This window comes from Mus caroli, chromosome 15 (assembly GCF_900094665.2).
Source record: "Mus caroli chromosome 15, CAROLI_EIJ_v1.1, whole genome shotgun sequence".
NCBI lineage: Eukaryota > Metazoa > Chordata > Mammalia > Rodentia > Muridae > Mus > Mus caroli.
This window is the reverse complement of record NC_034584.1, coordinates 68,090,598-68,112,328: the sequence shown is the minus strand read 5'-3', so window position 1 is coordinate 68,112,328 and position 21,731 is coordinate 68,090,598. Positions and strand designations below refer to the sequence as shown.

General features: G+C 55.2%; 1 protein-coding gene across 3 annotated transcripts in view; it reads right to left on the bottom strand.

The window, feature by feature from the left end:
* The window catches only part of Adgrb1 (adhesion G protein-coupled receptor B1), a 72,432-nt gene that overhangs the window by 14,137 nt on the left and 36,564 nt on the right, over positions 1 to 21,731 (bottom strand). For all 3 annotated transcript variants that reach the window (XM_029470029.1, XM_029470031.1, XM_029470030.1), the window contains exons 18-23: positions 11,288 to 11,429; positions 5,287 to 5,390; positions 3,828 to 3,930; positions 3,081 to 3,231; positions 2,465 to 2,534; positions 1,155 to 1,221 (exon numbers count right to left, since the gene is read on the bottom strand). In XM_029470029.1, the coding sequence (XP_029325889.1) occupies positions 1,155 to 1,221; positions 2,465 to 2,534; positions 3,081 to 3,231; positions 3,828 to 3,930; positions 5,287 to 5,390; positions 11,288 to 11,429 (637 nt within the window). The remainder of the gene's footprint in view (positions 1 to 1,154; positions 1,222 to 2,464; positions 2,535 to 3,080; positions 3,232 to 3,827; positions 3,931 to 5,286; positions 5,391 to 11,287; positions 11,430 to 21,731) is intronic.

Below are 21,731 nucleotides of genomic sequence, written 5' to 3'. Positions count from 1 at the left end.
CTTCTCATCCCCACTTTGAGAGAATTCCTGAAGGCCTCTAGGTAATTACCTTTTTGTAGAAAGGTTGCCAGGACCCCAAGGCCTTGACCTGGCCCTAAGGGGCAAAGGCCAAGGTGGGGAGATACTCTTGTGCCAGAGACCATGCCCAGAGGCTCAGGGGCTGACAGTTTCCATGACTCTTCACAGTCAGGATTTCATGTGCAGGGCCTTGCTTCCTGGTGTAGCCCTGCCTCATAGCCTGCTGACCATACGGCTGGGTTGCAGGTATTCTAGGACTGCCTCCCCTCCTGCAATAGTCTCTGCTTGGCTGTCATAGGATGAGTGGTCAGGGTACAGGATCCTATGATGCCGCCCCTGGAGCCTGTTCTTAAATGACACCTGTTCTGACCCCGCAGCTACCCTCAGAGGCACTGACCAGTTATAGCCACCTGTCCTTCCATCTGATGCCTTTGAGGAATAAGAAGCAAGGATTCTGGCAGCCACCCAACTGTCTCTCCCCACCTACACACTCACCCCAGACTCGAGTCTCACACTCTGCAGGGTCAGTCACTCCTGGGCCACCTGTCTACCACACTGACTTGAGCCAAGCTCTCTGACCACCTCTCCCCCACAGAGAGGCTAAGCCAGGAGGTGACAAAGACTAAAGAGAGAGAGAGAGCATCTACTCCCATGCTGAGCTAGGCCAGTCCTGGCTCTGGGCCAGCCCCTAGCTAGAGTTCTGGCCTCCTCTCCAAATGGGCATGCCAACTGAAGAACCAGGAAAAAGCAAGGTCCCTCTGACACCAGGAAGCAAGCAGCCTCAGCTCTTGGCACCCTGGGTGCTTGCTGACAGTTGTGGTGAACATGCATGACCTGAGCCAAGTCTACTCAATCCCTGTAGCTTCAGCTATCCATCTGTCTGTCTGTCCCCACCTCCCTGTTACTCATCAAACTCACAAAGACCTCCCGGCAGGTACGTATTCAATGCCCAATACCCAGGCAAACCATGCTCATGGAGATAAGAGGATGACAGGGTACCACACTGAGTGACTGGGGCAGGGTGGCAGAGCTGCCACTGCTGGTAACCAGAGATCCCCACAGGCCACCTTAAGGGACAGGTAAGGACCCAGGGGTCCAGCCCAGGACGTAGGGGAGGGGTGGGGGTGGGTCAGTACCAGCACAACTGCAGCCGCAGGTCCCACGAAGGCATACAGAAGTCCCCCCTCCAGGGAGAGCCAGCAACTGGGGAAGAAACAAGCTGTCAGAAACCAGCAGCACCATGCCCAAGAGAGAGCAGGCAACAAGTGTGTCAGGGAGAAGTGTATGAGCCCAGCAGCCATGACAGAAATAGGGAAATTTGCACACACTTTTTTTTTTTTTTTGGTTTGGATCCTCAGGAGTCCCTTTGCAGACTGCTACCTCCACTTACAAATGGAGGTATGGCCCAGAGCAAGGCAGAAGCCCTGGGGCTCCCCTCTGCCCTCTGTGAGTGGGGCCACTTTTGGCTCTTCTCTCAGAGTCTCTGGCAGACCCTGAATGACATTAGGTTCCTGTCCTAGGTCCCTAGCTCTCCAAAGCCCCTGAACACCATCCATGATACCAGCAGATCAAACCCTAGAGCGGTGCTTCTCAATCTTTCCGATGCTGCGGCCCTTTAATACAGTTCCTCATGTTACGGTGACCCCAGCCACAAAATTACTTTGTTGCTGCTTCATAACTATAATTTTGCTAGTGTGATGAATTGTAATGCAGATATCTGATATGCGGGGTATCTGATATGTGACCCCTATGGGGGCTGAGACCCTCTGGTTGAGAATCACTGCCAGAGAGGATCCTCCGAATGCCACAGACCTGTTCCCAGCTCTGGCCTGGGCACTCTAGCCAATGCTGCTAAACACACTCCTCTTCATTCTTCAGAATGCCACTGGTGTCTTCGGCATGGCGCCAGAGCCCTGCCACCCACCTCCTGAGAGCTTCCGAGTAAGTCAGGTTTGCTCTGACCCACCCGCGGATGGTTTTAGCCACCCAGCTCCCCACTAGTGTGAGCCAGCCAACCCTGCAGGTCTCTGTTCCCCTTTCTAGCTCTATCCTGAGCCTGGGATCCTACTCTACCCGCGGAGCCCACTCTGCTTTAGATCAGCTGTTGTGGTCCCAGAGGCTTCATCTGTGAAACTGACTGACCCTTATCATGTTCACCGTATCATGCATCTGCTGTTCTCAGGGGTTTTCCTCAACACTTCACACATGGAAAGGACAACCATAGGGGCTCATGGCCACCAAGGTCACCCACTGAGGAAGCAGGAGGCTCTGAAGACCCTGGGCATTCTTCTCATCTCCCTGACCAGGCTGGACAGGACCTGAGTGCTTAGGAGTGAGAAAGCTTCCCCATGTCCCACCCTCCTCAGCCTGGCTGATACAACTCCAGCAAGACTGGGTGTGTCCTAGGTCTGCAGAACGCCATCCCACCCCCGCCCGCCCAACTTACTAGTTCATGGTGCTGTAGCCCTTGGCCTTGGTGAATCCCACAGAAATGGCCACCACCAGTGCAGGGAGCCCTAGAAGAGGAGCAGAAGAACGGGGAACAGTCCCGCCATCCCCTTTCCATGTGAGCTGAGGGACAAGCTGCATGAGGGAAGCCCCAAATGAGGGCAGTACTACAGGAAACAGGTGGACAGGGGTGGGATGGTGCAGGACTGCAGATCAGGGGGCCAGACTCGGCCTGCTACCACTCAATCTCATAGAAAGAGCATGCGTCCCAAGTACTATGAAAGGTACAGTATACTGTCATTGTCATCTGAATGCCCATGGGACCGGTTGGGCTGCATTTTCTGGCAACTTTATAAAGGAATGGAAGCTCAAAGGGAGAAGCCAGAATGGCCAATGGAGACTCTAGAAGAGGCAGAAACAAGCAAGGGCCGGGACAAAAATGCCAAGAACAGAGATAGTCCATCAATCATCTCATCCAGGCTACCCACCCCCCTGATGCTTTGCCTACCCCAGCCCACTGTATACCGTCTCTCCAACCATGTGCCCTCACTCCTGGTCACTAACCCCAGACCACAGTCCACCCTCACATCCCAACCCCAGCTTCCCCTGCTCACCCCAGCCCAGGCAGAGAAAGCGTTTGCGGACGAGCCGGCTCCGGAGGCGGCCGGTGACGGCCATGTAGGATTGCCAGGCCTCGGTGAGCACCCAGCAGAATGAGGACAGGAAGAAGAAGTGCAAGAAGGCAGCCACCAGCGTGCACACAACCTGGGTGGGCAGGGGCCAAGGGGACTGGGCAGGCGCTCGAGGGCTCTCACCCAGCCCCTACGTACATGTGGCAACAGATGGGGAAAACCTAGCTCCCGATGACTCTGAGACCAGCCAAGTTCCTGGGTGGGAAGCAACCTGGTCCTCACCCTGAGATGGCCCACTGGTGGATCCCTCCCACCCCCAGCTCCCAGCAAACTGGGCCCAGGAGCCCACTGAGAAACTCCAGTCAGGTCTATCCCTGAAGCTCAGCGGTCAGGGGGAGTCACACCCCAAGATCCACGACAAGTCACAGGCAACTGTGATTTTCTACCATGGCACACAGCAGTGTCTGGTGCTAGACCTTCTCTCTGTCTCCAACACATTAGGGTGGCACGTGAAGACCCCCCTCCCTCAAAGCTTAGCCCCTGGGTCATATTTGTCAAGACAGGAGATGGCGGTCACAGGGTAGGAGTGAGGAAGGGGTCCTAGGAAAGGCACATGGAGAGCCTTCACACTGAGCTGCCCAGCTCAAGGCAGGGCGGGGCAGGGCAGGGCAGGGCAGGGCAGGGCAGGGCAGGGCAGGGCAGGGCAGGGCAGGGCAGGAGGCTGCCTACCTTGTTGCGGGTCTGGGTCTGCCCGATGAGGATGAGAGCATTAGAGGAGATGATGGACAGGCAAAAGTTGATGAGGATAACGGACCGCTCTGAGCGAATGTACCTGTGAGAGGGGCCAGGGCCTGAGGTCAGCACCTCACAGGGACCACGGTCATGTGGCCTGCCTAAGAACCAGAGTTCCATTTCCTCCCTGAAATTACTGCCTGTCACCACCATCACCACCATCGCTACTGTCATTACGAATTCCATCACTACCACCACTACCACCATCACCACCCCAATCCTTACCACCATCATCTGCACCACCAGTATCACGTCTACCATAACCGTCACAACCTACATCACCATCATCGTCACTACCAACGGTCACCATTATCACCACCATCATCATTTCATCTGCCCCCCCCCCCACTCCCTAACTGGCCATCGGGGATGGTTCCTGTCTGCAGCTCACAGGGCACAGTGATGCCAGCAACGCTCACTGAGAAAGGTTCTTTAAACCCCAAGCTGCTTCCTGTCTGGGTCAGACTTGAATCCAGCCTCTGAGCTCCTGAGAGGCTGTGCAGAGGGAGCCCTATGGGAAGCATTCTGGATGTTCTGTCTCTGGGAAGAACACAGAGGGCACCTGATGCTAGAGGCTGCATCAGCTGCCCTCCTCCCCAGTCACATCAATCTCTTGCTGTTGCCTGCAGGCACTGACTGGCACATCAGTTTCGATTATTGGCTACCATCACACGGGGTAGAGAATTGGAATAGCCAGTCACAGGGGCCAGCCATGGCTGCACGGGGAGTCCTAGAACAGCTCTGTGTACAATGACCTTGAATGTACCTCAGTGTAAACACCTGGGTGGGACTGGATGCTGGTGAGCAGGAAGGACGCCATCCTAGTGGCTCATGCCTGTGGTTACATATACACATGTGCACTGACACACCTGTGACCTGAGTGAGCTCCTAATGCCTTAGCCATAAGAGGAGTCACACAATGCAAGTCTCCTATATACACACTTGCCTGGAGTTTAGCCAGGCTGTGCCACCCTATAACCTACACAGGGGCAGATAGGGCCTGAAGTGGACATGGGTCCTGATGATCCTTGTAGCCTTGGGATCCTGACCCCAGGGAGTTTGCAGGCCCAGGTATGAGAGTACATAGAAATACTGGGTAGCCACAGGAACCCAAGTAAGCAAAGGATAACTGTTCTATGTGCCCAGCTAGGTGTCTATCAAGGAATGTAGTCAGGTGACAATAGGAACAAGGACCTGTATATTCAACATGCCCTCCACCCCACCCCATTCTGCCTCTGTGGTCCCTGAGTGGCCCAGAAAATCAGGAACCTGGAATGGAAACAGATGTAGCATGGGACGAAGGGTTAGCTGGTCCAGAGTAGATGGTACAAGGGAGAGGGAGGGAGGGAGGGAGGGAAGGAAGACTGGATCTCTGGCTTCTGGAGGGGGCACCTACCTCCACACAGACACGTAGATGATGACCAGCATGAGCAGGGTGAGGGAAGACACGCCACAGCCCACGATGAGCGTCACAGAGGGCACGGTCACCTTATCCATGGTCTGGGGAGCAGGGGAGACAAGGAGTGAGATATGACCCATGGCAAACCAACAGAGGTCTGGCCCAGGCCCCATGTAGCCCCAGGGGTCTTGTGCCCTTCCACCCCAGTCCTCTGTCTTTCTCTGCTGGGCAGTTTATGTCTCTTGCTGAGGAAAAACCCTCACAAGTATAATGACAGTCACAGGCCACACCTGGCAATAGTCCTCACCTCCTTCATGCCACAGCCCCTCAACTCCGGGAGGGTGCACCCCACATCGCAGGTAAGGTGAGGGAGGCATAGACTCAGCCTTGCGCCCACAGTCAGCTCTGTGGCTCTGCACTGCCAGGGCCCAGGATGGTGTCCGTCCCCAGCTCCCACTATATCTAAATGGGCAGCCAGCCAACACCCATAACTCCATGGACATCCACCCCAACGTTCTTCCCCCCCCAGTTCCATTTCTCATTGCCCCGCCAAAGCTCCTCTTTTTGCCTTCCCCCTGCTCTCATGGGGTACCTTGATTCACCTCCATATCCTGATTGTCCCCTGCCTGCTTGGTTCAGTACTCCCAATCCCATGCAAAGGCCACTGGGCCGCCTTGTTTCCATCTTAGAGTCTTTGCTCCTGTTTGCTCTGCCCAAAACTCACTTTCCAACTCCACAAAACTAGGGCCTTGGCCCTTCTGATATAGCTTACTCCAGTGCAGGGGAAGGGCCCATAGGTCCCACCACTTTCTACCACATGCTCAGTACAGCCTAGAAACAGCAGGCTGGCCCTGCTCACACAAGGGAATGTTCATTGCAAATAATGACACAGACCATGGCTCATACAATAAGCCATGTGGTGCCCCAGGCCATAAGTCATGGGAGTAGGAGAGGAACCTCTGCACCACCACCCCAGCTCCTCATGCCCCCTTCTTTTCCCTCTTCCAAATGAAAAGAGGCCTGAGGAGGCCTAACTGGGCTCTACCCATGAGATATGACCCATGGCAAACCAACAGAGGTCTGGCCCAGGCCCCATGTAGCCCCAGGGGTCTTGTGCCCTTCCACCCCAGTCCTCTGTCTTTCTCTGCTGGGCAGTTTATGTCTCTTGCTGAGGAAAAACCCTCAGGGTGACACAGACAATATGCTTAACACACCCAGACACCCACCTACCTGATACACATACAGATATATATACCCCTGGTGCAAGCAGGAAGACTTCTGCTCTGGTTCTAACACCAAGCCTATTCTTTATGCCTGCTGGGCACCTATGCTCCAGCCAAACCTACTCTGGAAAGAGACTGAACTTCTGCTGCAGGAGCCCCTGGGCCTTGAAGAAGACCTGAGTGACCAGCCCTGTGTCTCTGCAACCTCAAAAGTCTCTAGCCATAATGGCAAGTGGAGCTATCACTACATCCACTACACTGAAACATTGGACGTCTTTCCCCGGGTATGAGCCCTCTAGGATCACAGTCTTATTACACTTTCCTTTACCAATGAAGAACCTGGGTCCCAGGTGAGGGGAGGCCAGGTGACAGGAACAGGTAGGGGGTGTGGTCAGCAAATATTCCAAAGCTCTGGGCAGGTCACAGTCAATTGAGCAAGTAGCTCACACCCATGCCATGACTGACTCCACTTTCGACCTCTACGGCCATCTGCCTTGTCTGCCCTCATTAGGCCTGGCAGCCACCAGACACCCCTAGCCTGCTTGCTTCTCCCAACTAGCATTCATGAAAGCCTCAGCTCTGGATTCTGTGGGGAGGGGGGCAGCAGCAATCTGTGAAGCAGGAGTGTCAAGAGAATGCCAGGTCTTATTAGGAGGGTCAGACTGGAGACCCCAAGGACAAGAAACAGACCCTAGATCCTAGAGAAAAGACAGGACCAGGTTGGCCCACTGTGGGACATCAGCTTTAGTGCCAAGCTCGGCATGCCCGAGGGCCTTTGCACAGACTGTTCCCATCGCCCATCACTGTCCTTCTGACCTTCATGTGCCTGGCTCTTCTCTTAGCTGAGGTGTCACCACCTTCTAGAGACCCTAAGAACACTCCGTCTGAACCAGCCTCAGGTTCTCTGCCTGTCGCTTTCCCTCAAGTGCTCTGGGTGACTCACCAATGGCGTGTCTCAGTTGCACGTTACACGGTTGCTGTCACTTTGCACCCTGCAAACTCCTGAGTCTCCACATGGTCTCCACACCTCGCCTCCTAAAGAGCAGCTTCCACCCCGCAATGCCAGCTTCCTCCTGTTCCTGTCTCACTGTTATCTACAGCTCTGAAATACCCACAAAGTACCCCACCTCAGAGACTAAGATACATAATAACAGTACAAATTTCCCCATTGCCCCTCACCAATAACACATACTGAGTCTTGATCCCAGTCCTATTTCCACTCTGATTCTTGATCTGGTGAATATTCTGAATACTGATATCAGGTAAACATCGAGCTTTGATCCTTGTCATAGGCTGAGCTCTGGACATAGTCACATATTGAGTCCTGACTCTGGTCACAAGTTGAACTCTGACCCTGTACATACACACTAAACCCTGATTCAGGTCACAGGTTGAGCCACAATCCTGGTCACACACTGAGCCCTGATCCCGGTTATACTCTGAACCCTGCCCCTATTCACACACTGAGCCCTGATCCTGGTTATACTCTGAACCTTGAACCTATTCACACACTGAGCCCTGATCCTGGTTATACTCTGAACCCTGACCAACCCCAGTTATGCTTTGAACCCTGTCCCTGATCATACTCTTGAGTGTAACCCTGGTTACACTCTGTTACCTGACCCTGCCATACCTGGACCTGACCCTGCTCACATACCTGCCCTCATTCTGGTCACATGCTGAGCCCTGATCCTGGTGACATACTCAGCCCTGAGTCAGGTTAAATGTTAGTACCAATCCTGGTTACTTACACACAGGACTAGGGCCTGGTCCCCTACCAGCTAAGTCTGAGGCATGTCCCAGAAGCAACGACACCAACAGCTGGCCTCACATTCTGTTTACTACGGCCAGGCTGTGTAGGGCACCATAAACACACTGCCTAGTCCATCCACAAAGCTCAGGCAGGTGGTGCACCCCACTCACAGGTGTGACTCAGAGCAGTTACTCACCTCCCACAGCCGCAGCCCAGCAGCATCTGCGCCCACACCCTGGCTCCCAGCCAGCTCCCGGCTCCTAGGTCTGTCTCCCTCATGGCATGCCTTGACCAGTTTGCAACCCTGGCTTTGAGTGCCACACACTCTACCTCCACCTCAGGCCCTTTAGATAAGAGTCCCCTGAGCCACTGTGTCTGGTATGTTGTCTCTGCCCAGGCTGAGGCACCTTCCAACTACCTGGTTCAGATAGTCTTGCTGTTGACCAGGGAGAGGAACACCTGTCTCTCTCTGCAGCCACCTATCTCAGCTTTGGCCACCGCTCTGCAGCCGGACAGGTTGTCCTTTGCTTGTTTATTCCTGCCAGGGTCTCATCTCCCCTGCTGTTCTCCGCCCTGTCTCTCCTGTCTTCCCTTCCCTTGGTATGAAGCTAAGCCCTCCCTCAAACCCTGTCTACTTTGTCTCTCCTGTCCTGTGCTCCATGTCTCTCTCACATCTCTCACATCCCTGGCAGCCCTGTGCCTTTCTCACCTAAATGGAATAGCTGCCACCCCCTACCCCTAGCTAGGCTAGTTAACTCCTGTGCACCCCCCAGGACCTCACTCCAAACCTCCTCTTTACAAACTCCTTCTAGATGCTGCTTTGGGGGAAAGAGGATCCTGCCTGCTTCCAGGTCTCCCAATCTCCCTACAGGGCACCATCAGGTTCTGCCTAAGCCCCCAGCCCTGAGCGTTCAAATGTCAGCTTGGGCCAAGTAAGCTAGCTAAAGGTCAGGAAGACCTTAGCAGGAGCACTTTCTGGTCCCTCCCTTCCAGCATCTTAAGTAGGGTCTCACCCCTACTGTAGCCAATATGGGTGATGTAGGAGGGGTAGGTAGAAAGGAAAGAAAGACCAAAAGGAGACCTGGTGGGAGGTAAACAGAAGCCACACCCACAATAGTCGTCTGCCCACCCCCACTCCCTTCTTGAGCCCCAGCACTGAACACAGACTGCTTTCCAGGGAGTCCTGCAGTTAGGAGGGCAGGTTGCTATCGCATCACACAAGTAAGGGAAAAGGCTCCAGGAGGTACCACCTGGCTCTGAACTCAGCTTCTGCTGCCTGGTTTGGGCTACAAGAGACTGGGAGATCTGAAAGGACGCCCTGCAGAGACACTGTTTTGTGACCACTGACCTGATAAGCAGAAGCCCCCAGAGCATCCATGCCACACAAAGCAGAGCTGGGGACAGTCCATCTGCTCCTCCCCGTCAGGGTGACCTCATTCTCCCTGTCCTGGGCACTTATCATGGTCAGGTCTACCTGTGAAGGCTCCACACCCAAACCCTCTGCTCCCTCCCAGCATCAGGGGCGTCACACCAGCTATGGCTGCTCCAGGGGTCCAGCTCACAACAGTAGTGCTCCTCCCTAAGGACAAAGGACCCCCTCCTTTTTACAAGGGAAACTGAGACTCGAACAGACAGAAGGCCGATCCAGGATAGTGCGGTGTGTAAGAAGCAAGCCCGTTTTTTTTCCCAGTCTTCAACTCCGATCTCCTACAGCCCAATCCTGGGCTGGAACAAAGGAAGTAGGGATATGGCCTCTGCAGTTCTCCCTGTTCTGGTCCTACTTTCATGTCCTGAGGCACAGCAACCTAGGAGCCCAGGCTAGACCTATGCTGCCCAGGTCAGCCTCTAGAAGTCCTGGAGCATGCAATAGCCATCTATATAGAAGCCACCTCTTGCACGGAGTTTCTAGGGTGGCCCCAGCCATTGCCCTTGTCTTGCCCACAGACCTTCCAATATAGGCAGTCCTGCTGAAGGATCTGCCCAGTTGGAAGGCACATGGGACCCAGACTCCCCATGGGACCTGGAACTGGCCCTTCTTGGCCTCAGATTCCATGATTATCAAAGAGTTTGGTATCAAAGAGTTTGGTAGCAGCTACTGAGGTCCTCCTGGTTCTGAGTGTCCATAAGACCCCAGCTGACATAATATGTCCTCCTTACTTTCAGAGAATAAGAGGGTGGCCAAGCATCTACATGGAGTTTGGGCTCTCAGAGAGCCAAGATCTGTCTGCCCACATCCAGGAGAGCCAAGTCCTCTCCCCAGAGTCCTTCATTCCAACCCTGGGGCCTCTTCCACAAGAGTGCTGGGCTGGGCCGGGTGCCAGGTCTCAGACCCTGTCTCTTTCCCTTCCTGGGCCAGTCTGGCCCAAGAACTCTGCAGCTCCAGTCCCTACCCCCACTCTCCTGGCCTTCTTGAGGCTGTAGGGGCAGGAAAGCCCACCAGTCTAGAGGGTTGGGCCAGCACCCAGAGCCCCAGGCAGAAAGCTGGCCTGAGATGCTGTCACCATAGAAACCAGCAGCCCCCACAAGAATCACAGGAACAAAAAAAGGAGGCCCCTGAGACCATGGGGCCTGTCTAGGGACTTGGGCCAGGCCCAGCAGCCTCAGCCACCCCCAGAACCCTGCCTGGGGACACAGCCACCTCCGCAGCTCAGGCTTCACTGGGGCGGGGGCAGGCAGAAGCGCTGTGCGAAGGAGCTCCTCTTCTCGGTTCTCTGCAAGCTAAGTGAAGGGGTCCACAGGCCCGCCTCCCAGCCCCAGCTGTAAGGTCTCCAAGGCCCTAGGCCTCCAAGGAGAGTGGAGACAGGCAGGACCCACCTGACAGTCACTTCCTGAGGGTCTCTAAACTCCACACTGCCACCCACCAGGCTCCCACTCACCATCTCCAGGACTTCAACGGGACACTGTGGCTGCCAGGCGCTGAGACCCCTGTGGGGAGCCGGGCCTGGCCCTGCGCCTCCCGCCCCCCGCGCTCATGTCCCCGCCCGCATCCCGCGCCCCAAGCCCCCCGCCGCCCGGGTCTCACCGCGTCGGCGCTGAGCTGGGCTAAGATGGCGAAGGTGGAGAGCCGGTCACACAGGCAGCGCGTCCGGAGGGCATCGAGGGGCACCGTGCGGCAGCCGCGCCACGACCAGGGCCCGAGCTGCGGGGGGGCGGAGGAGGAGGGTCTGCGGGCGGCGGGACGGGAGACAGCGTCAGCGGCGGCGCGCGGGCCCCGCGCCCGCCCGGCCCGGCCCGGCCCGCACCTGCGCCCGCCGCGCGACCGCCCCGCCGCCAGGACCCGCCGCCCCGGCGCCCATGGNCGCGCTCTGCACCGCCCGCCGCGCGCTGGAGACGCGGAGCGCGGCCCGCGGGAGCGCGAGCCGCGGGAGCGGCGGGAGGGAGGCGGGAGCTGGCCCGGGGCCCGGCCGCCCCGCCCGCCAGCTTGCCCGGCCGCGAGCCCGCGCGAGCCCGAGGCCCTGGCGCGGGGGCGCGCGAGGGGCCGCCCCGGAGTACCCCAGCCTCACAGCCCGGGGTTCCTCGGAGCTGGTGACCTTGGGATGGCTCCATCCCGCGCGGCCGCGCGGCTGCATCCTCCAGGACCGGCCGCCAGGGTATCTGCGGCTCCAAGTCCGGGACTAGCACAGCCCTCCCTGCAGGGAGCTGGCCAGCTGCTGGAAACTTCCCTCTGCGCGCTGACCCTGGCCCCTCCTGCTGCCTCCAGGCCTCCGCTGGCCCCATTTCAGTTAAGCAAAGTGCTAGTTAGCTATGTTCTGGGTGTACCAGGATCTGAAGGATTCCAGCAAACACCCCCTCCTCCTTTTTCTACCTCCCCTGGGGCCTACCAGGCAGTTCTCTAAACAGAAAGTTGCCAGCTTCCATCTTTCACCCTCTGGGCCTGGGGTTGAGCTTGCCCTACAGGAAGTGCCAGGGGCCACCTTTTTGGAACTCAGTCCTAGAAGCACCCCCCAGGATTTGGGCTAACAAGAGTCGCAGGTGGGAGTGGTCTCTTGAACCCAAGGCCAGAAAGGCTTTACCCTTTCCCAGCCCAAGGCTTTGGAGGCCAGCCAGATGTCCTCTCTGTGTACCCAGGAAGCCTTTAGGCTGTAGCTTCCATTCCTAGTCGGAACGATGGCCTGAGGCCTTTTCCAGGCCCCCTCCACAGTGCCAGCAAAGACTATAAAATCCATAGACAGGAATGGGCCTGCCTATCTACACCTGCAGTGGGTTTTCTTTGTCTGGTTGCTTTCCCTGGTGGCATTGGACAACTTCCCTGTGCACAGCCTTGACCAACACATCGCCCTGACTGCACATATATACTAAGAACAAAAAGACTAGCCATATACCTGGATTTCCACAGCACCTCTGCTGCATCCTACCTGCAGGAGCACAGTTAATTAACCCCCTTGCCTCAGTTTCCTTGTCTCTAAAGAGGGGAGGGACCCCCAACACAGTGCAGCACTGCACAACTCAGTGCCTGACTGGAATGCATGCTGGCAGCCAACAGCAGCCTCAGCTGTCAGGAGTCTAAGCCTTCCCTTAATTCCCAGTGACTCCTTTCTTCCTTCCCCCTCTTCTCAACAACGCAGTGAGTCAGGCCCAGGGAGATAGGACTCACAGCATCTGCATCTCCCTCTCGGTCCCTCTGCTCCTCAGAAAGAATTACTCCAGAGAAGCCTGACAGGTTACGGGCTAGCCTAGGGGTTGCAGCGCTGCTCTGGGCTTTGTGGGTTCCTCTCCATCCCCTATGCTGGTTAGCTCACTCTGAGATGCAGTGCACGCCAAACTACAAGGCTCCCAGCCCATGAATGCCAGGATTTGAGGCCCAAGGTTCTACCTGAGGGCCCTCTTTTTCCACAGCGAGAGCAAGAATACAGAGTAGATAGAGGAAAAGGAAAGGTCCTCCAGTGCAGAAGTTTTGCCCTCAGGAAAGCTTCTGAACCTTGAGACCCTGTCCCATCAGCATTTTGCCAGTCCCCAAAGGGCAGCCGCCATATCAACTCCAGGGAACCGAGACAACCACTACTCAAGTACCAGCCTGTTACCCTGCACAGCCAGCACTATGTGCTCCTGGTTATAGCCCAGGACAAACATATATTACCCCCACTAGAGAAGACTTCAGATCCTATTGGGAGGGACCTAGGATACAAAGAGAACAGGAAAGGAAATGTGGGCTTCCCCCAAAGCCCCTCGCTCTGAACAGTACCCCAGATTCTGCACCATCCCTAGAAGTTTTCAAAGATCACACTTGTGTGCCAGGCATGCCTCTGGCTACCTCTACCCCCCCCCCCAAGGCCCACCCTTCAGGTCAGGAGCCATGGCGTCCCGGCTTTCACGGTACCCTCTCTCAAGGTTAGGAGTGGCAAAGGAACAGTCTCACGCCACAGACGACAGACCAGACACAGAAGGCCAGCACAGACTAACAAATGTCATCAGCATGCACACATTCCAAGAAAGCCCTGTGTGCTGGGCCAGCATGCTGCTGCTGGCCTGACCACGTTGTTTGGCCATGTGGCTGGCTCTTTAGAACAAGACACTGGGATCTCAGCTATCATACCTGCCTGACGGTTGCTGGGAAGACTTCAGAGGGCAGCACCCTGAGGCAGGGTGAGGGAAACTAGGCTGGCAGCCTGGCAGCTTCCCAGACACCCTGTCGGGTCCACTGGGCGCCAGGCTGACCACTGCTGGCCACCACCTGGGAGACCGCCAGCCTGAGAGCCAGAGATGCCCAGGATCTCTGCTTTGGCACCAATTAGCTTAGCCTCCCAGGGGCAGGGGAGGACTGGCTGCCGCCTTACCCAGCTGAGGGTCACCAGGGCTAGACTGTCCAGTTCCAGGCTGTGGGAGGCAGAGAAGTTACCTGTGTGGGCTCAGAGACCCAGCCAGCCAGCCAGCCGGGCTTGGCATGGAAAGAGGGCAGAGCTAGCCTCTGTAAGTTGCCCAGACTGCCATATGGGCCCGCCTCTGCCTGCCTACCTCTCTAGTCAAGTGCCACGTGCGTTAGGAGTACCGTGGGCACCCCACGTGCAGCCCAGGGACAAGTCCTCTCCTCACCTCCCTCCCCAGCTTCCGCTCTGCTCTGAGGCACCTGTGTGTTTCATCTTCCATTCTCTGCCGCGGCCTCGGGTCAGCTTTGTAGACGCTGAAAGGAAGCTGTGGGGGTGCGGCTGACCACACAGCAAGATGGCAGCAGGGCCTAGATTCCAGCTTTTCTCCACTGCTGCCCCCCAACTGTCCCCATCTGAACCCTGGCTGAAAGTAGATCTGATCAGGCCCCTTTCAGCAACCCAGAATCCAGATGGGCCCCAAGCCAGGAGGAGAACTCAGTCTGAGAAGCCATGGAGGAGCTACCCCCAAAGCCCTGGACCACAGGCCTTTCAGCACAAGGGTGGACGTTGCCCTAGTCAGTAGACTCTTGTACTTTTGACACCCTACCTGTTGAAGGTGAGAGAAAGCCCCCTTCCCCTCTTTCATAAAAATTTGAGTTCTAACATCTGGAAGTTCTTCCCCAAGCCTGACTGAAAGCCACCCTGCTGTGAGAATCAATTGCAGCACATGCAGCAGGCATCCCTTTTTCCGCTCTCTTGCTGCTCCCACAGTGGAAGCTGTTGCCACCTGTCCTCTGGGCCTCAGAAACGTGATCTGGGTCATCCACCCAGGTCCCTATCCTGGACCAGGACTAAGGAATCTGGGACAGTCATACCTGCTCCCCCACCCCTATGTCCTGGCAACAGATCCAGAACTAGGGAAGGAGCTGGACCAGTGACACCTTTCTGGACAGAGAATAGGAAGGGATCCTAAGAAGGAGCCCCATCCTGTGTAGGTGGAGGCCTGCAGCCCTCAGACAGGTCCCAGGGTGGATCTGGATACTGCCCATCTCTCTCTATGCCACTACTGACTTTTCTCCATCATGGGAATTCTATTTGGCTCCTGCTGTGATGCCCAATGATATACATGTCACCACACATGGCCCTGGAGGCAATTCCCTGTCCCATCGCTCTACCTCTAATGACTCCCTGGCCTGATTCAACTTCCTCTACCCCAGGCACATGTCCTGACAGGTCACCGTCATCCCCTGCCTAGCAAGCATATTTGTAGGGTAGGGTATTCAATACAGACCCCAGGCAAGTAAGGCAGGAAGGAAGGATAAAGGCCCAGTAAGGCTCTGTGGATACCACTCACTTAAACTCTGTCCATGGGAAATGTGTCCATTCCCTGCCTCCCCAGCGCCTGCACCTGAACTGTTCACCTGCCCTAGCAGCTTCTGTCAGGGTGGTTGCCTCCTGTTGGCCTGGCCCTCCAAGGGGACCTGCTGGGATCTACCACCACCATCTGACTTCTGCATCCCAGCGCAGCCTCAGTCCCGCTCTCCACATGACCTCCTAAACCATCCTCTGCCCGAAGAACTTCCCGGTCTCTATCCTCACATAAATCCAAGGCCATATTGCTCCCCACAGAATTACAGGACCACTGGGGACTGACCCCAGCCTTCCAGACCTCAGCCACACTAGCCAAGAACTTTAGCTCTATGTAGCTCTCCCTAAACCTGGGAGCAGCCACAATTCCCATTGCAGCCTCCTACATCATTTCACCCTCAGCTCCAAGAGTGGAATCACAGCCCTATCCCCAGGTCCCAGGGACAGTGGAACAAGAAAGACATTCATTACCAACTGACTGCCTAGCATCCCCCCTACTGGCACCTCCAGTAGTGTCCAAAAGAGGTGGACCCAACAAATTAGGAAGACCCTGAGGGGACATCCCTGCAGCTGGCCACACACGCAGCTTCTGATCTTGCTCTCCATAGAGATTCCTGACCCTATCTAATTCGGAGCTGAGCTACCTGCTAGGCAGTGGGTAGGCAGTAACCTGTACTTGTTCAGAGAACGATAGATTTTTCAGGGCCTGTGTGTTTGAGGAACATGAGGGGACGGTATGCAGAGAGTGCATGGAGCCCACCACCCACCCACTGAGCAAGGGCCCTTACTGCATCGTGATGCCTCCCGCCAGCCCACGAGCAGGTGCTATTATAGGACTGTGCCTGTCGGGGTCCCCTTGGATCTGATGGGCTAATTCACACCCCAGTATGAATGACTCATAGGGTGTCCACCCACAGGGTATAAAACAGCCAGGAGTGGGCACAGTGCACTCCAGTGGGGGATCTTAGGCTCTGGGCAGGGGCGGGACTGAAGCTTCTGCAGTTGAGGGGTTCTCAACTGGGCCTTTGAGAATCCCTCACGAGCCAGCCTCTATCTGCACCCCAGAAATCAACTCCCCTGATCCATCTCCATCCCAGGTCCCAGCCTGTTTAGTCACACCTCCTCCATCAGGTGTGCCCATTTCCCAGAGCCATCTACCGACTTCTCACTCCACATCAAGATGGCTGCTGCTGCCTCCAGAAGACCTACTCAGATGTGCAAGCTTTGTCTTTTCTTCCCATGAGGGCCTGACCACTATGCCAAGCCTTGGGGCTATTCCACCCTGCTGCTGAGTTGGCACCCTTCCTGTGCTGTTTCTGAGACTCTAGTCCTGGCCTGGCTTTCTGAGATCCAAACACCTGGAGTCTGGTGCCCTTGACTATAAAGATGCGGCCATCCGAGCCCTTTTTTGCACCTCAGATCTGTGCAGGGCCTTTGGGGCTTCTCCTGTTCCCCCGCCCAGACGCCAGTCTCTTCTTCTCTCCAACTTAGTGCCAGACACTGCACTGGGGCTTCTGGTCTCAGGCTGTCCCCTCTATGCCTAGTGGCTCCTCTCAGGTTACCCAGGCAGGGCACATGAGTCATGGCTGTCCGTGGAACAGAGTGGGGAACCTGAGGACAGTGGACAATGGCTTCACGGTCTGGCAAAAATGACCTGTCCTGGAGAACAGGGTCCTACTGACTGCATCTGGCTCAGAAAGGTGCTTGATGCCCAACCTGAGCCTCCCTCTCTCTCCTAGGTTCTTGTCTATGGCTCCTACAGACACATCCACTGGCCTGTCACCTTCCTGTCAGTCAAGAGGCTACTGTCCAGATGCCACAGGCCTCAAACCCTATCGTTTTGATGACATCTGGGCACTGGGCACTTCTGGTATTCCCCTAGGTCCAGATGACCATACCCCATAGCCACCCTAGCCAACCTAATCTCATCTACAAGACATCTTTCCAGACTTCCTTGTGTAAACCTTCCTTTCCTACTTGTCCTATCATGTCCATATGGTCACTGTGGCTTAACTCCAAACTTATGCCATGAAGAAGGGAGATAATGCCCATAGGGGGCCTGCAAATCTTCCCAGAGCCAGTCCCCTCCCACAATACCTATACCCATCACCAAAACATTGAAAAAAAAGGCCAATAGCATCTGCAGTCAGTGTTTACCACCAGCGACATCCCCACCCCAGCATACTCCACCACCTCTACCACTGCTTTCATGTTACCAAAACCACCTCTATGATTACCACTATATCGCCACTACTGTGTCCTCATCCCTCTCCCCATGGCTACCACCACCATCACTGCTATCTCCATAGCCCTTGTCACATCACCATAGCCACCATGGCAACACTACCACCTCCACAACCACCACTGCATTACCTATATGCCGCCCCCTGCGCCCCCCACATGGTCACCACATCTCTGATCCCACCTCTATACCCACCACCTCATCACCAACACCATCCCACCTCCATAACCACTGTCATGTCATGATACCACCTCCATAGTCACTGCCGATAGTCCTTTCATGGCCACTACCATGTTCTGAGACATGCCTCCCTCTGTGACCACCATCATATAACAGCTGTCACCTCCATGGCCAGCCCCACATTGCCAGCATGCCTCTTACAGCAAGTCCATAACTCTGCCATTGTTAGTACCACATCACCAGGACCTTCAATCACCCCATGATGATCAATGCCATCGCCAACAGAAGCATTGCTGCCATTATTACTGCCATCTTGTTTTCGACACACCCCTCCGCAGCGCCATCACTTCCATCCACAACAACTATCATGATTGATGGGGCATCACTCACCACCAGCAGCAGCCTCAGATTTGCCAGTAGCAGTAGTGAAGATCACAGAGCCATGACCACCACCCAGCCATCAGCGCCTCTCACGCCACCCTATTCTCCACTGCTCCTAATCAGTGCACTAGCTCCCTCTCAACATAGACATTACCCAGCCTTCCTCCTCCCTCATCACCGCAACCTCAGGCCAGCACTGCCATCACCTACACCAGCACAGACATCATCACCATGTCCACAAGTGAGTGCATCACCCATGCTGGGACCATCTGCACCAGCCAAAGCTCCACAGCGTGGTAGCACTGCCTTGTCCAGCATGCTCTCCTTCACAGGCACCGGTGACCCCCTGCTTGCCTTAAGCACGTTACTGCCCTGCCAGCAACATCAGCCTGTCTTGAGGATGGAGATTGTCCCCAAAATTCAACAGTCTTCTTCAGCTTGATACACCCAGCACAGGATGCATGCTCCTTCCTCTGGAGCCTCAGTGTGCTCCCTGAAAGGCCAGGGCAGTAAGAGCAGACAGACAGACAGACAGCCTTCATGATTGCCTTTGCCACTACCACCTTCCTTGATGCACCTCACTGTTCCTCTGATCCAGCAGACCTGGTCACCTCCATCATTCTGACACTTCCAGGCAAGGGCCAGGAGAAGGCTCCTACACCACTCAATCCTCCCAGCTAACTGCAAAGTGCTTCCAGTGTGTCTTCCTTTCCGTGTGTCCTGCAATCTGAGAACAGGACCCACACCAATTCTACTTCTCCTAAGTCATGTCTGAGGCCAGAGAGGCTACCTAGTCTCCACATCTAAAAAGAGGTATGGTGATTATAAAAGACACACACACACACACACACACACACACACACACACACACACACACACCAGCCAGGCCTGGGCAGCCACATCCCTGCCCCATATGTTCTCTGCCCCACTCCCTTCCTTCCTCTCTTTGGACCTCTCCTTGCATCTCCACCAACTCCAATTGCACTGTGCTGGGCTTCTGTGCACCCTGTGCTGTGGCCTTGGACTCCCACACCCTCCTGCCATGGTGCACTCCAGCCAACCAGCATGCCCCACTGGCCTATGGGATAGCACTGTGTCTATGAGGCTTCTGACATCATCAACCAGGACAACAGCCCATTTCATAGGTGGAGAAAACAAGGCTCAACCTGACGGAAGCTTGCCCATGTAATCAGGTAGTGAGGCAAAGGCCTCTGGACAGGTACAGCCCAGGGGTCATTTGCAGTGGGCATTAGGAGCCCACATGCCCCACTGGCTCAGCCTTGGGAGTGGATGAGAATGTTGCAGACAAAAGCCCAGCACTCTGGGACAAGGTGAGAACCTGTAGGACAAGTGGATCCCTGGAGTGGCAAAGGATGATGGGAAAGTCCTTCAATCCCACCCCCTAACTCAAATCCTCCATCCACTCTGAAGCCCCTCTTTGTCATGCATCGAAGGAAGCAACTGTGGGCAAAGTATCAGGTAAGGCTTCTTGTAGGAAACAACAACAACAACAACAACAACAACAACAACAAAGCTCATGCTTGTAATCCCAGCTGAGGCAGAAGAAGTGCCATGAGTTCCAGGCCACCTGAGTTAGTGAATGTGATCCTGTCTCCACGAGGAAGGAAAGAAAAGAGAGGAGACAAAGGAATGTGAGGGTGGTAAGGAAGAAGGCAAGTCAGGCAGGGGCAGCTTGGTGGGGACAGCGCCACCTCACTAGCCCGAGGACCCTACAGAGTCCTGAAAGTAAGTCTTTCTGCCCCATCACAGAGTTGGGAACTGAAGCCCAGGCTTGCCTAGCCAGTGTGGGCAGAATCGAGCACTCTGTAGCTGGAAAAGGTTGGATTCTGGGATCCCAAACATCTGCAGCCCCCAGGGAAGGACTCAGCTGGTACCCAGGAGCATCCTGCTAGGTGTATTCATAGGCAAGTGTGGGGAGGGGAGCTGGGCTTTGTCCTGTGTTCAAGGAGTAAATGATGGAGTGAATGAATGAATGAATGAGTAGGTGAATTACCACTCTCCCCAGGGAGAAGGTAACCTCGTTAAGATGGGACACACTCATTTCCTGGACAACATCTGTTGCAAGGCCACTGTGTTCCTTACACAGTCAGGACCCTGCAGATAAGACCTGGTGCCTACCCCAAGGTAACACCAGAGACAGACTGCATCACTGATGGAAAGACGGGGGACAAGAAGATGGCAAAGCAGGTTCAGAGCAGATGTTCCAGCCCAACCCCAAATTCTGGATGGGGTGAGGGTCTTGTTCCTGTGTATGCCTAATGACCCTGTGCATCTCCTCCAGCTCCCCCACCCAGAGGCCCCTGTAGGAAGCCACCTTAAATTCACCCTGCCCTGCTCCTTTCTGCTTCTTTTGTCCCAGTAGGAACAAACACAATGAAGAGTGACAGGCACAAGTGGCCCTGTCAAATCTGCCTGTCATTGCTACCTGCCCTCTCCAAGGAGATGGACTTTTAAAGGGGCAGAATCGGAAGCTGGAGAGATGTCTCAGTGGTTAAGAGTACTGACTGCTTTTCCAGAAGTCCTGAGTTCAGTTCCCAGCAACCACATGGTGGCTCACAACCATCTGTAATGGGATCCCATGCCCTCTTCTGGTGTGTCTGAAGACAGCCACAGTGGACTCATAAAATAAAGGGAGAGACTCTTGGGCTGGGCAATGGTGACACACACCTTTAACACCAGAACTTGGGAGGCAGAGGTAGGCAAATCTCCAAGTTTGAGATCAGCTTGATTTACAGAGTGAGTTCTAGGTCAGACAAGGCTACACAGAGAAACCCTGTCTCAAACAAACAAACAAACAAACAAACAAACAAACAAACAAACAAAGGAGGCAGACTCCTAAGATATGCTTTTGCCAGGGTGTGCAGAGAGGGTTCCTGAACGTAGTGGGAACCCTCAAGGCTAAGGCAGGCTCTTTGGCTGTGAATCTGGCTGTCAGAGGACTGGGACAGGAGCTCTGTGAGAGAACTGGGTGAACCTAGTGGGACTTAGGAGATCCACCCAGGAAAGAATCAAGAGTTTGAAAAGGAACGCTGTGGAGATGGACAGCTCTGTCAATGCCCGAAGTCAGAGCTCAGGCCTTTCTGTATTACAAGGGTCCCACTTCCTGTGACATCTAGTCCCCTTCCAGGCACCTGCTTGTCCTCTGGATCTCATTCTCCATTCAGTCATTCACCCTGTACCCCTGCGGTCCACACCCTGCTCCTCCCCACTCCTGAGCCCCTACCTTGCTCACTCCTTGCCCAGCACTGAACTCATCCATCTCACCCTGCTTCCTGATACCCATTCCTACACATTGGTTCTCGTCCTAACAGGTGGCAAGAGACTCTGGGAATACACATGTGACTCTCACTGTCCCCCTCAATGGAGAGACACAAAGCTGGTACTTTCTGGGGATGCAGCATGGTTAGTATATTCCAACAAGGACTTATCCTCTTCCTCCCCCTCCTCCTCCTCCTGCTCCTCCTCCTCCT